The 15,470-nt window shown below is 47.3% G+C and overlaps 1 protein-coding gene across 1 annotated transcript; it reads right to left on the reverse strand.

The window, feature by feature from the left end:
* Positions 1 to 11,542: 11,542 nt before the first annotated feature.
* On the reverse strand, positions 11,543 to 14,023 carry LOC125514549 (protein FAR1-RELATED SEQUENCE 5-like). The gene is made up of 2 exons (XM_048679888.1): positions 13,645 to 14,023; positions 11,543 to 13,157 (listed from the first exon to the last, which is right to left on the reverse strand). Exon 2 carries the CDS (start codon positions 13,136 to 13,138, stop codon positions 11,726 to 11,728), a length of 1,413 nt encoding a protein of 470 aa, XP_048535845.1. The 5' UTR covers positions 13,139 to 13,157; positions 13,645 to 14,023; the 3' UTR covers positions 11,543 to 11,725.
* Between the last annotated feature and the right edge of the window lie 1,447 nt (positions 14,024 to 15,470).

A 15,470-nucleotide genomic window follows, 5' to 3' on the forward strand; every position in this document is an offset into this window, starting at 1 on the left:
GGCTAAAGTCGGGCCGCCTTCCGAAAGCCGGCCTGGGTGAAAGCCAGCAAGGGGAAGGCGGCACCATGTCTTGGATTCTTGAGAGCCGGACGGGCTCGTAATTTTTTCAGAAGGGCCAGGGGAAGCCGGCTAGGCTACCCATGGCTATTTACTCCGACATGATCCAAGCAACTTCACTCCTCGAGAAGCCACGGACAATCAATTCAATGAGAATGCTCTCTTCATCATTCAAGATGCAATTCCACCCGAAGACCTACCTCATCTTCGTCCCTTCGCCTTGGCCAAAGATGCATGGCATTGTGTTGTCTCTCTCTACCGGGGTAGCGCTCGAATTCAACGCTCCAACTATGAAGTGGTACAAGATGAGGCCGATGAGTTTGCAATGAAAGAAGATGAAGAACCTCGTGAGCTTTATCGGAGAGTAACCAAACTCGCGGTCTCACTACGAGATCACGGGAGCAAGGACACGGATGACAATTGGATCAAGCAAAAATTCCTCAAGGCAATGATGCCCTATCACAAGGCCATGTCCTCCGTCATTCGTCAAAGACCGGACTTCCACACTTTGACCTCAAGCGAAGTGTTGGATGAGTTTGTGGCCATGAACATTTTGGACAAGACCGCCAACAATGCGGTGCTTCGTTCTCAAAGGGCAAATAGGCCTAGCCTTGCATTGAAGGCCAAGCTCACCGTTGAAGAAGAAGAAGAGGAGAGCAACCCGAAGATACGAAGTATGCATATCATGAACACATGGCACTTGCTTCAAGGCAATTTTGGAGCAAGAAAAACTCGAGGCCAAACTTTAGCAAAAACAACTCAAGTGGCACAAAAAGCAAGCAACGTGTAAGGACTTGCTACAATTGTGGCAACGTGAGTCATTTTGTTGCGGAATGCCTATATGAGAAGAGGGAAGACAATGGTGGCAAGCTCATCCGAAAGGACAAGGCTAAGTCGTTCCCCAACAAGAGCAACTTCACCAAGAAGACTCCTCCCAAGGCATTGGTGGTACAAGAAGAGTACAATGAGGATGATGATGATGATGAAAGTGATGAGTCAGTTGCCATGCCCTCCGTTGCCATTGCGACGACTCCACGGGTATCTCTCTTCGACTCACCCAATGAGAGCATCACCGCCAAGTGTCTCATGGCTAAAGCCACCAACAAGGTAACCTCCAACATCAAAACTACCATCATTAATCATCCTTCTCCGGCGGATAGCATTAATGAACTTGATGAAGATAATGTGGAGGCTAATGAGTTTGAGGCCTTTATGGGCAAACTCAAGGGAAAATCCAAGAAGCACTTTGTTGCTCTCTTGGAACAACTTGGTGAAGCCAATGACATGATCGAGGCTCACGAAAACACCATCACTAAGATGGAAGGGCATAGTCGTGAATATGCCGATGAGATTTCGGATCTTTCCAATGCTCTTGAGGAAGAGCGTGGTCTTCGTTTGGCTCTTGAGGAGTCACACAACGTTGATCATGCTAAATTAAAGAAAGATTATGATCATGTCCTCATTGGTTCTCGTGTGCTAAATTCCGAGAAGGCCAAACTCGGGGTTGATCTTCCTAGACTCAAAGAGGAGTTTGATATACTTGACAAGGCCCACAAGGCCTTGAAGGGTATTCACGCTAGTCTCAAGGAGTCTCATGATCAACTCCAAGTGAAGCTAACTAAGGAGAAAGCAACATTTCCTCATATGGTTTTAATTGACAATGCAAATGCTACTAACCCGTGTTGTGAGCATATACATCTTGTTGAGGAAAATGCTAAGTTGAAGGAGCAACTTGAGAGAGGTCTTGCGACTTGCATACAAGGCAAGAAGAACCTCAACGATCTCTTGATCAACCAAAAGGGAGTTGTGGCCAAGGAAGGGGTTGGGTACGTGCCCGACTCCAGGAACAAGAAGAAGAATGACAAGACCAAAAGACCACCTCCTCTCATGCAAACCTTTGTGAAGGAGGGAGAGAGTGCCTCCGAGGAGAAGAAAAAGAACACTACAAGGGGCGGCAATGTCAAGAAGGGCAATGCCACCCCTCCCAATAAAGCCGGCGATTTTAACCCTTCTTATGTGTTATGCCGTGCTAGTGATGGACATGTTTATGCCAAATTTGTTGGTTCTCTTCATGAGTACATTGAATGGTCTATTTGGGTTCCAAAGACCCTTGTTACTAACATCAAAGGACCCATTACAAAATGGGTACCTAAAACCAAGTATTGATCTCTTGTAGGTGTTTGCTTCCGGTGGGGGATCATGGTTGCTCGATAGCGGAGCTACAAATCATATGACCGGAAGCAAGGACTTGGTGGTGGATGTGCACAAGGTTCTATATATGCCCACCAATGTCGAGTGGGGTGACGCCTCATCTTCTAAGGTATTGGGACTTGGCAAGGTGGTCATCTCTCATGATCTCACGATCGAGAAGGTCATGCTTGTTGAGTCCCTTGCATACAATTTACTTTCGGTTCGTCAACTTGCAATCATGGGCTTTGCCACTTTCTTTGATATCGATATCGTGGCCCTCTTGTGGAGCAAGACTCTTAAAGTAGCCTTTGTTGGGCATGTCGAGAACGGTCTATACATGATTAACTTTTCGGAGCAACCCACTAAAACCGTGACATGCCTAATGGCTAAAGTTGATGTGGGGTGGCTTTGGCATCGCCGTTTAGCCCATGTCAATATGAGATCTTTGCAAAGTCTCCTCAAGGGGGACCATGTCCGTGGACAACGAATGTCAGTTTTGCTAAAGATCGAGCTTGCAGTGCCTGTATCGAAGGAAAGCTACATGAGAAGGCTCACCCTCCCATGACTGTCATTTATTCGAAGAGGCCTTTGGAGCTCCTTCACATGGATCTCTTTGGGCCTCCTTCCTTCCATAGTCTTGGAGGTAGGAAGTATTGCTTGGTGATTGTGGATGACTACTCAAGGTACACGTGGGTGTATTTCTTCAAGAGGAAGAGCGAGACCCAACAAACCGTCATTGACTTTGCAAATGAAGCACAACATCAACACAATGCAAAGATCTTGACAATAAGAAGTGACAACGGCACCGAGTTCAAGAACTACACCTTGGATGAATTTCTTAGTGATGAGGGAATCAAGCATCAATATTCCGCACCCTACACCCCTCAACAAAACGGTGTTGCGGAGAGGAAGAACCGGACGTTGATGGGTGTGGCAAGGACCATGATGGCAGAGTTCAAGTCTCCGTACAACTTTTGGGCCGAAGCCATCAACACCGCGTGTCATGCATCCAATCGGCTCTACCTCTGCAAGGGCTTGAACAAGACTCCATATGAGATACTCACCGATAACAAGCCCAATCTCAAGTACTTCCGGGTATTCGGGTGTAAGTGTTTCATTCTCAAGAAAGGTGTTCGGTTGTCTAAATTTGAGGCTAGAGCTTATGAAGGCATATTTGTTGGCTATGCTACAAACTCTCATGCTTACCGTGTCCTCAATAAATCCACGGGACTTATTGAGGAGACGTGTAACGTGGAGTTTGATGAGAATAACGGCTCCCAAGTGGAGCAAAGTGGCACTTGTGATGTAGGTGATGAAATTCCTCCCCAAGCCATAAGAAGAATGGGTGTTGGCTTTATCCTACCCATTGAGGAACCCCTTGTGGCCGAAGGAGAAGGACAAAGCTCCACTCAAGTGGAGCCATCACCAACCCAAGGCCCACACGCTTCCGAAGAACAGCATGAAGGCCCTCATCCTCAAGAACATGACCAAGGGCAAGATCACGCTCAAGACGGTGTTGACTCATCAAGTGATGCCCAAGGTCAAGTTCTCTCCTCCGAGCAAGTTCAAGAACAAGAACAAGCCCAAGACGACGCTCAAGATGATCAAGTGACTACTCCTCATCTCACCCCTGAGGAGGAATTAGAGCGTCGTGCCGCCAAGGTTGCTTCCAAGCTCTCCACCAAGGATCATCTCATGACGAATGTGCTTGGAAGCTTAAGAAAGGGGGTAAGCACTCATAGACAATTAGCAAATTATTGTGAGCATCACGCGTTTGTCTCTTGTGTGGAACCCCACAAGGTCTATGAAGCGCTAGAAGATCCGGATTGGCTCAATGCCATGCATGAAGAACTCAACAACTTCGAGCGCAAAAAAGTGTGGAGATTGGTGCCAAGACCAACCGGGAATCACAATGTCATAGGAACCAAGTGGATATTTAAGAATAAGCAAGATGCCCATGGGATTATCATTCGCAACAAGGCTCGTTTGGTAGCACAAGGCTACTCCCAAGTCGAGGGTATCGACTACGGTGAAACCTTTGCTCCCGTTGCTCGTCTTGAATCCATTCGCATGTTGATTGCATATGCTTCTCATCATAACTTTAAGTTACAACAAATGGATGTGGAAAGTGCTTTTCTTAATGGTCCTATTAATGAGTTGGTTTACGTCAAGCAACCCCCCGGGTTCGAGGATCCCTACTTTCCCGATCATGTGTATCAACTCGATAAGGCACTCTATGGCCTTAAACAAGCCCCACGTGCGTGGTATGACCACCTTACCGAGTTGTTACAAGACCGTGGTTTTGAAGTTGGGCTAATCGACCCCACTCTTTTTACCAAGAAGGTCAAAGGGGAGTTGTTTGTGTGCCAATTATACGTTGATGACATTATCTTTGGTTCTCCTAACAAAGCTTTCAATGAGGAATTTGCCGCTCTCATGACCTCAAAGTTCGAGATGTCCTCCATGGGAGAGTTGAAGTTCTTTCTAGGGTTCGAAGTGAAGCAAAGAAGAGAAGGAACCTTCATCAATCAATCCAAATACACTCAAGACATGCTCAAGAGATTCAAGCTAAGTGACGTCAAGCCGGCCTCCACTCCAATGCCCACCAAGTGCCAACTTGACTTAGATCTCAATGGTAAAGTGGTGGATCAAAAGGTATATCGTTCCATGATTGGATCCTTGCTTTACCTTTGTGCATCTAGACCGGAAATCATGTTTAGTGTGGGAATTTGTGCACGGTTTCAAGCCACACCTAAGGAAAGTCACTATGTGGCGGTCAAACGAATCTTTCGATATTTGGCTCATACCCCAAACTTTGGCTTATGATACCCAAGAGGATCAAACTTCAAGCTTGTAGGGTACTCGGATTCCGATTGGGCGGGAGACAAAGTGGATAGGAAGTCCACTTCCGGAGGGTGCCAATTCCTTGGTTGCTCTTTGGTAAGTTGGTCTTCCAAAAAGCAAAGTTGTGTGTCTCTCTCGTCCACTGAGGCGGAGTATGTTGCCGCCGGTAGTTGTTGTGCACAACTCCTATGGATGAGGCAAACTTTAAAGGATTATGGTGTCACTTGTGACAAAGTGCCTCTTTGGTGTGACAATGAAAGTGCCATCAAGATCTCTCTCAACCCGGTGCAACACTTCAAGACGAAGCATATTGAGATTCGGTATCACTTCATCCGGGATCACATTAGGCGAGGAGAGATCGAGCTCAACTATGTCAACACTCATGACAACCTTGCAGATATTTTCACGAAGCCCTTGGATGAAGCAAGATTTCGCGAGTTAAGGCATGAGCTAAATATCATTGATTCGAGCAATGTGGCTTGAACCCTTGCACACCCCACCACGCTCAATTTGTTGTCTAGTTTAGGTGTAGGCATGGACATAGGGGGAGTGTTGTTCTCTCAATGAACTCTCCCTCCCCCCATTATGCATAAATTGATCAAGTCTTTCACTTTAGCCATTGTTGATGGTACTTGTGTTTCAAAGGCGAGTTTTGGTCATGGGCCCAAGGTTAAAATCTTCGCGGTGCCATACCTCTTGACTCAAACATAGGTGGCCTCGGCCACCGCCCTCTTTTGAAGAGGTGTGTCTTGGTCGTTTGCTGGTGTGCTCTCTTTTCTTGCCGTTTTTTTGTTTTTCCTTCGAGCAAAAGCCATGTTGTTAGGTTGCCGTGGCGTGCTGGGCGGTACTACCGCTGGTGGTGCGCGGTACTACCGCTCATAAGCGGTACTGCCGCCCCCCAGCACGGTACTACCGCTGAGGGACGGGACCAGGGGGTTATATCGGGGCAGGGGGAGGTTTCTTCTCCCCCATACCCATTCGCTTCGCCCCCTCTTTCCTCTTCCTCTCTCCAGCCTCAACTCGTCGCGGAAGGGCTCCGGCGGATCTCCATCTCCGGGGCGTCCCTCTCCATTTCCTTTGGTGGAGTCGATCCCCACCTTGTTCTCTTGCCATGGATGCCGGTATTGCCCCCGTTCTTTCTCTCCTTTTGTCTTGTTTTCAGATCTTGTTTCTTAGGGGCAATGGTGGTTGCATCTCTAGATTTTTGGCTAAATCTAGGCTTGAGTTGGTTGGAGAAGGCAACTAGACTATCTCAATTAGAGTTTGGTAGGAATATTTTTGAATTTGGCAGGCCGGTAGTGCCAGATTTGACCATGGTAGTAGGAAACCGCTGTTTTTCCGCCTCGTGATGTAGGAAACCGCTGTTTCTCCGCCTCAAGCAGTACTACCGCTCTCGTTGGAGCGGTACTACCGCTTGACCTCGAGCGGTACTACCGCTCTCTTTGGTGCGGTACTACCGCTCTCTTTGGTGCGGTACTACCGCTGCATGCCAAATTCCATCATATTCCTGCCTTACCTTGATCCTTTTTGTTGTGTTTGTTGGCTTATGCTCGTGCTTTCTGGTTGTTTTGCGTGTTCTTGTGTTTGGCTCCAGGTGATGACCATTCTGAGCATCAAGCTCGCCGTATCAACCCCGGGCGTGCAACATCAAAATGCTACCGCACCTCTGAGCCAGTCGGTGGTTCCTCGAGCACCCAACCGCCTCCAGCAAGTGCATCCGCAAGTGTTCCTCCACCTCCTCAGCAATCGAAGAGATCCGCCAACAAGCAAAGGGGAAGATTGTGACTAAGATGACCAACAAGGAGTTTTGGGAAAAGCGTCGCCGCAATCCCTATGAGGTGGACCAAGAACCCACTTTGGTCAACCGCCCGTTCTGGAACCGTTTTCAGTTTGCCATCTATTTTGATGTGATCAAGGCCAAGAAGAATCTCTTTGTTGATGTTCGCTCCATTGACATTGATGCTATGGAGAAGGACCCGGAGTACTTTGGTGAAGCCCTTCAGATGTGCACTCAGCTGAACATTCTCAGGATCATGCAATTCAACAAGGATTTCGATGCAGATTTGGTGGCCCAATTCTTTGCCACCGTTCATCTTGGGACAGATGTCAACAGAACTCTGACATGGATGACCAATGCAAGCTGCTTTCCGTCAAGTGGAAGGCTTTCATGGAGTTACTTGATGTGGTGGATCACGGGCTTGAGACTCCAGTCGGTTTCCGCCCTCACCGCAATGATACGTCCACCCACAAGCAAGCCCTTTGGCCCTACTGCACTGTGAAAGTTCACCTAGTGACTGAGAAGAAAACCTATGAGTTGTCTCCGTATCTAGACATTCTTCATCGTATCTTCCGTGAGACTCTCTTTCCTCGCATCGGGAATCTGGATATGGTCCACTCTTATCTCGTGGACATGCTTCTGTTCTGTCAGCATGAGAAGGAAGCAAACACTGGAGAGAGCCTGGATATTTCTCATGTCATGTGGTCTGAACTTCTCTTTGCCGTGTCTGAGCGCAAGTGCCCGATATATGGTCCATTCATCATGAGGCTCATTGAGAGGGCCTGGGCACAGATCTATCCCAGAGTGTTGCTAGAAACTGGAGACTTGGTTTCTCATGAGATCAAGTGTCCGAGGAAGAAGGACAATTGGGTCACCCCAGTGCCTCAAACAGGGGGTCTGTCTGCTGCTGCTGCCATGGGGACCGAGGGTGGGGCTGCCACTGATGATCACGAGGAGGACTTTGGGCCCTCTAGTACAGAACCGTCGTGGGCACAGAAGCTTAAACGCAAGATGAAGAATCTTTTCTGCATGGAGTCTCATGGTCAGTACATGACTCATGTGGCGGAGAAGCATGCCAGGATGCGCCACAAGGAGCTCATGCGTCAGATGGGAGCGACAGTTGCCAGTGGTTCTGAGGGTCAGATCACTGAAGAGGAGGAATGGATTCATCAGCATTGCCCTTGGACCGACTCCGATGCCGAGCAGTTTTCGACCCACGATGAAGATGCAGACGATCACGCTAAGATGTGATGTTCGAGTTCCTCATCTTCCCATCACTTGGAGTCGTAGCGTCACTCTTTGCCCTTTTTGGTGTCTCGCTGCCAAAGGGGGAGAGAGTGTAGGGATTTGTGTTGTTGCCGTGCTTTGAGTGTGTGTGTGTCGTCTTGTGTTTTCTTGTGTGTTCTCTCGGTGTCTTTGTTTGGTTTGGTTTGGTGCCTGTGAGACCTAAGTTCTAGACATATGGTGTGAGACATATGCTCCCTATCGCTACCTTATTACTTATGTCTATTCAGTACTGTAGTTTATTATGAGTTGCATGCTTGTCCTGTTTTATACTCTTCTCTCATATATCTTGTGCTTAGTATTGTTGGACTATAAAATATAAGGGGAGTGTTGATCCGGATGTGTGTGTCTTGCTTTCCAAATGCTCCTCTAACTAGGTGCACACATTCTGGGGGAGCCCGTCTATATTTTGTAGTTCTTAGTTTTCTTACATTTATTTCTTTTCCTTGCGCAAATCCCTAGTTGTCATCAATCCACCAAAAAGGGGGAGATTGTTACGGCATATTTCTCTCAAGGTAGTTTTGGTGATTGATGACAACATGTTTGCGGACTAATCATGTGCTTTGAATAGTTCACAGATTCACCCCTGGCACGAGACGTTTTCTTCCCTTTGAAGTGTCTTTCAAGACGGTGTAGCTCTTTCGTTTCTTTCTCGGTGGACTAGTTGCGTAGAGGGCACCGTACTATCAAGAGGGGGTCCGCTGGGGTATTGCATGGGTGGAATCAGCACGTACACATCAGCTTCTCACCCTCCGAGCTTTTCCATTCCATTGTAGAGATCTCTCCACTTCTCTTTGTCCTTGTCTGGGTCCCAGCGGTAGTACCGCGCAACCCAGCCGTAGTACCGCTGAGGAGCCACAAGCGGCAGTACCGCTCCATAGCGGTAGTACCGCCCGTGACTCCACAACAGTAGTATCGCTGGGGTGCCTGGCACCACCGCCTCGTCCTCAGCCTCTTTGGAGAGATTCTCTCTCTCTCTCTCTCTCTTTCTCTCTCTCTTCTGTGTCCCAGCGGTGGTACCGCACTACCAGCGGTAGTACGGCCGAAGGGTCACAAGCGGCAGTTCCGCTCCACAGCGGTAGTACCGCCCGTGACCCCGCTGCCGTAGTACCGCTGGGCTGTCTGGCTCCTACCGCCTCGACTCGAGGGGTCTTTTTCTCGTGTTGGGTTTTGCGGCACTAGTTGCGGTTGTAGAGGCGGTAGTACCGTTTCAGGAGCGGTAGTACCGCCCCTACCACCGCGGTAGTACCGCGTTGGGTCCTATTCCCTACTAGTCTCCTCTGCGCGGCAGTGCCGCTGGCTGGTGCGGCAGTACCGCTGACCTAGCGATAGTACCGCCCTGTACGGGGCTGGTTGGTGAGGGTCAACGGTTGGATTGTTGCCCCCACTATAAAAGGGGGTCCTCTTTTTCTCTTTGACCTACCTCTTCCTCCTCAAGCTCCATTTATTGCTCAAACTCCATTAAATGCTCCAAGCTCCATTTTCGCCAGATCTATCTCTCTAGCCAATCAAACTTGTTGATTTACTCGGGAGTGGTTGAGAAGGCCCCGATCTACACTTCCACCAAGGGATTTTCGATTCCCCCACTCATCCCTAGCGGATCTTGTTACTCTTGGGTGTTTGAGCACCCTAGACGGTTGAGGTCACCACGGAGCCATAGTCCATTGTGGTGAAGCTTCGTGGTTTTGTTGGGAGCCTTCGATTAAATTGTGGAGATTGCCCCAACCTTGTTTGTAAAGGTTCGGTCGCCGCCTTCAAGGGCACCAATAGTGGAATCACGGCATCTCGCATTGTGTGAGGGCGTGTGGAGAATACGGTGGCCCTAGTGGCTTCTTGGGGAGCATTGTGCCTCCACACCGCTCTAACGGAGACGTACTTCCCCTCAAAAGGAAGGAATTTCGGTAACACATCCTCGTCTTCACCGGATCCACTCTTGGTTATCTCTTACCTTTACTTGTGCAAGCTCTTTAGTGTTACTTCTCTTGCTTGCTTCTATGCTTGTTGTTATTGCATCATATAGGTTGCTCACCTAGTTGCACATCTAGACAACCTACTTTGATGCAAAGTTTAATTTGGTAAAAAAAAGTAAAAAATTGGTAGTTGCCTATTCACCCCCTCTCTAGTCAACCATATCGATCCTTTCAGCGCCGCGATGAGCAGTTGGACAGGCGTCGGCGGAAGGCCCTGGCAATATTGCAGTGCGATATCGTTCAAAATGGTGGGCAGACGATCTTTACGTCTAATGATGATCGTTGGGAGGACATGTGGCTCGATACCTCGGACCAGACCAGCGAGGATGGAGATGATGATGATGGTGACGACGACTGGGAGTAGGCTGTAGTTGCACTATCCAGTAGTTTTATGTCGTTGCACCGTAGCTTTTTTATCTATCTATGCTATGGAACTATGTAAAATATCTATGTGTCGTTTTTTTTCTATGATTTTTATTTATGGTTTTAAAAATGCACGCAATGTTTATCGCGTGCAGCATTTTTGCGCGGCCGCTGGAGCTACGCGCGCGCGCTCAATTTTAACGTGGCTACTGGAGGCAGCGCTGGCCGCGTCAAACCAGACCAACGGCACACGGCAAATGAGTTTTTAGCGCGCGGCTTGTTACACGGCTGTTGGAGATGCTCTTATGCTAGTTCGAGGGGCCGGCTTGGCGGCTTCCCGCTCCCTAGCTACGATAATGCTGCATCTACCTAAACTTCCTAACTAACTCTTCTCCTCCCCTGATTTTCAAGGGGTGGGCCCTAGCTACCACTCCATGCAACATGCAGGACCACGCGCGTCGCCTATCGGCAAACAGGAAGAACGGATTGTAGCCATATACTATCACAGCCTATCAGGGCACTGTGCCGACGGCCGGACCCCCCTGTCGCCAGGCCCCGATTGTCGTTGCGCCAGCCGCGGATCGAATCCAGGTAGTAGTACATGTGATTTTACGGACGCAGCTTCAGTGACTTTGTGAAGCCAAGTCACGCAGCGCCTTAGCCCACTATATCAGCCACTCATTGTACATCTGATGGACAGGATTCACTCAAGGCAAAAAGGCCCAGTCTTGGTAGTTTTCATTTACAGTGATGTGAGTAAAACAGTGAGGCACTGGACACTCTCCAGACTTAATATTTTCACACAGAAAATATCTGATGTTGAGCATAATATGAAATGAACAGTAATCCCATTATACAAGGGAAAGTATTACAGTATAACATTGAAAATTGCAAGCAATTAACTTCAGTGTATAATCTATACAACATTGAAAACTGCAAGCACTACATATCAGAAGTCTGAAGCAAACAGAGAAAGAAACACTGTATCACAACCTTGAAATTTGCAAGCACTTAGCATTCGTACAACTCTGTAGCACAAATATTCAAGCACTTGAGATTGATAGTCTGAACCATACCATTCAAATTCTGTAGCAACAAGTACTATTGATGAATAACCATCCAAGTATGTTACATAATAGGCCATTTCACTTGTACACTTAGGCCACAAAAGACTATAGTTAGCCACCAAAATACCATCGGATAACTATAGTTAACCCCCAAAGTTTCATCTAACCAACTTCTACATATTAGAACAATATGAAAATGCTTTAAAATGCTCTTTGTTTCTTTTTTGTTCCACTATCCTTTCAAAATGCTTTAAAAATCTAACAATATGAAAATCAGATTTCAAATGGTTCTTCAATGAATTGTTGAAGCTCTCACTTAATTGTGTACTTCTCACTCCCAAACTGAAGACATCTCTCATAAAACATTCAGCCCACTTTTCTTTTACCTTGTAGATACTATCGAACCAAGTTTGCTTATGCATCTTTAACCTCATGTTGGCAAATGCTTCTTCAAACTCAACCTTGTCCTCATAGCCATACATACAAGCACTAAAATCAGTGAGAATATGTGATTCTTCATCTTCATCTTTGCCTTCACCCTCCTCTTTCTCTTCACCCTCGTCTTCATCTTCACCCTTAATTGGAGATAGATGTTTCACAGCATTTTGCATTATGTGAAATGTACACAGTCCATGATATGCTTCTGTGAACACATCCTCTACAGCTCTACCCATTGCATAATCTTGATCGGTATAAATAGTTCTAGGTTGCCTTCCATTATGCGCACCTAGGAAGGTTTCAAAGAGCCATTTGAATGAGGCAAATGTTTCGTCAAACATTAGTGCAGCACCAAAAACTGTAGTCTCCCTAAACTGATTGAGCCCAAGAAAAAGACCAAATGGCCTATATTCCTTGTTTGTACCAAAAGTAGTGTCAAATGTGACAACATCGCCAAAGTGTGCATAGTCTAACATCATTTTAGCATCAGCCCAGAAAATGTTTGATATATTCTCCTCGCAATCTAGTTGCAAAGTATATTGAAATGATGGATTTTCAGCAACTTTTCCACGAAAGTACTTTAACATGCTGCCTGACTGACCAAAAGCAAGCTCTCTTTGCCTCTTGCTTTGCAAAAGATTTCTGTGGTCTCGACAAGTGTAGCTGAGATTAAGTGGTCCGCCAACCTGACGAGTAGCAAGCTCATATGCAGCTTTAGGCCTAATTCCAGAATCATCTGCGGCTTCAATTTCATATGCTTGAAATTCTGAAATTTTCCTTTGGGACACCATGAGGTGGCGGGTTTGTGGCAAGTGAAGCAAGTGATTATGTTCAATAACTACATCCGTGACTTCCAAATTTCCAGACTCTCGATCCAATGTAAGAGTCGTTCGAGCTTTACAATCAGTTCTTGTCTCAGCTCTAAAGCACTTCCGAATGGATTCTCTTTGCGTTTTTTTCCGATGACCTTCATTGGCACAAACATGTCTACAGGAAGTTACCTTACCATCAAATTTGCTCACATTGGTGTACCTTTTCCTCACATCAAAGCCTACACGACCACCATATGCTACCCAAAACAACCAAGACTCCACTTGACTTTTGAATATCATGCCAATTTGAGGCATCCCCTTATCAGATTGCGCCATTGCACACCACCTTATTAATCTGCCATTGCCAACACATATAATCAGCCGACTAAATTGCACAACACCAACTAATAGTCTAGATGCAAATCTGAAACAATTACTAATACTAATATTGCACTACTAGTATATCTGAATATTAGTTAGTGTTCTTTCACCAAATCAGAACTTGAAACTCCCTAAACAATTTGTAGTGTTAGTTAGTGTTCTTTCACCAGATTACTACAATTTGAAACTCACATACTAACAAAAATTCAGATTATTCTACTTCTGAATATCTGGGGTGTTGCGTGTGTGGTGAGTGATCTGAAATTGCACAACCATGTATTTATATCTGGTGTGTGTGATCCGGACTGGTCAAAAGAATTACTACAACTTGCATAACCATGTAATCCCGTAAAAAAATCCAAAGCATTACTACTAGTGAAAGCATCATCTCAACTTCTGAATAATTAGGTGCTCACGGTCTGAGCTTGGCTGCAGTAAAATTCAACTAAAATCAGAATTACCTCAGGCGAACGACGATTATATCTTCTCGGTGGAATCCAGGGGCAGATCAGGTGAACGAAAATCTGCGGCCGCGCTGTATCTTCTCAGAAGCTCCGGTGCGGCGAGGCCCTCCTCCCCGTCGCCTCCGCGGCGGCGCGAGGCCGCCCTACTTTCTCTCCAATGAATGCGGCGTGACGAACTCCTCTGCTCTGGACGGAACAAATCTCAACCTCTCCTCCACAGCGGCGCCTCTCGCCTCTGTCTCTCTCAGGCTCTCGAAGGTGGCGCTCCCGCCAAACCCTCGCCGCCGCGCGGGAGAACTGGATGACGCCCCGCCAAAACACCTCGCCCCGCCTCGTCTTTTCCGCTGAAACTGCTGAAGCTGGGCCTTTTTTGCCTTGAGTGAATCCTGTCCATCAGATGTACAATGAGTGGCTGATATAGTGGGCTAAGGCACTGCGTGACTTCGCTTCACAACGTCACTGAAGCTGCGTCCGATTTTACTTCGGTCATGACCGGGCGTGATGGATGGAGCTCGACGAATAACAAGGTAGGCAGTCGATCGAGGCCTCGAGGGAGTCGTGTCGGTCGATACATGGTGCAACTTTTCAACCGGCAATCCCTGATCGATCGGGTTGGGCTGCGGTGGAGAAACGCCTTTGCCCATGATCTCCTTGTAGCCTCGCTTTTCTCTCTTCTCGTTCTCGATCGGGGCACTGGACACCGCGCTGGGGTGATCTGGTCGCTCAAGTATCGTGCCGAGCGTGCCGATGTGTTGCACTGCCTGTGGCTGACTGGCTGGGTGAGACGAGCAGCATGACTTTGAAGCTTTTATAACTTTCCTGATATCAACCTCTCGCTTTGAAGTTGGCTCGACCTGTCTTTCATAATTTCTTGAGAGTGGCTCCATCCACGACCTCACTTAATTTCTCGGGTTCTTTTCCCATTATATGACCACCCACCTCGATCATGTGGACCAATGGGGGATCCTAACAAACTGACATGATACCATCTAGGGGCGGAAACTGGAAGTGAATAATCTGACATATCCGATATTCATATTCGAGAAAATGCCTATTCATATTCAAAACATCCGCAACTGAACTTTTTTTTTGTGGGGTGAAAGGGAAAACAAAAATTATCTATATCCGGAATTATTTAAAAAGTAAAGAAACACGTTATGAGATTTTGACACAAATATGAAATATGGATATGAAAGTGAATACATATCCGAACAAGATTATAGAAGGTAATTTTCAAAATTCTAGACACAATAGGCCAATTATCCAACATAAAATCCAAATGAATGGTCAAATTTATTCTTTGCTGAAATATCAAATTATTACTTGCAAAAAAAATCAAATTATTATGCATTAGGGCATCTTCAACGCCAACCCTCAAACCTCCCGTAACCCTTCGGACCACACTGTCAACCGTCTGGATCGCACTGTCCGGACCATGGACGCCATCCAACGCCGACCTGTATCGGTCCGCGGGGTGGTCCGGACGCGATTTCTCCCACAAATTGGAGACAAAAGTGAGAGAAGTTTGCGGGAGTCCGGACATATCCCAAACCCACTTTTGACCGCCTTGGTCCACCAAAAAACCTTGTGCCCTCCCGCGCGCGCCCGCCCGGCGCCAGCTGCCCGCCTTCATGTCGCTGTAGAGCGCGCCGCTCCGCATTGAAGGCAGCTTAGAGCAGACGCGACCTAACACTGTCTCCGCCATTGAAGCGGCGCGCTGACCGAGGGCGCCGTCTGCTGCACGTCCGGCTGAACACGCCTCCTCGTCGTATTTATACGCCTTCATTAAAACCCACGTGGAAGGCGAGAAACCTACTTCGAGC

The sequence above is a fragment of the Triticum urartu genome, chromosome 6, assembly GCF_003073215.2.
Source record: "Triticum urartu cultivar G1812 chromosome 6, Tu2.1, whole genome shotgun sequence".
Lineage (NCBI taxonomy): Eukaryota > Viridiplantae > Streptophyta > Magnoliopsida > Poales > Poaceae > Triticum > Triticum urartu.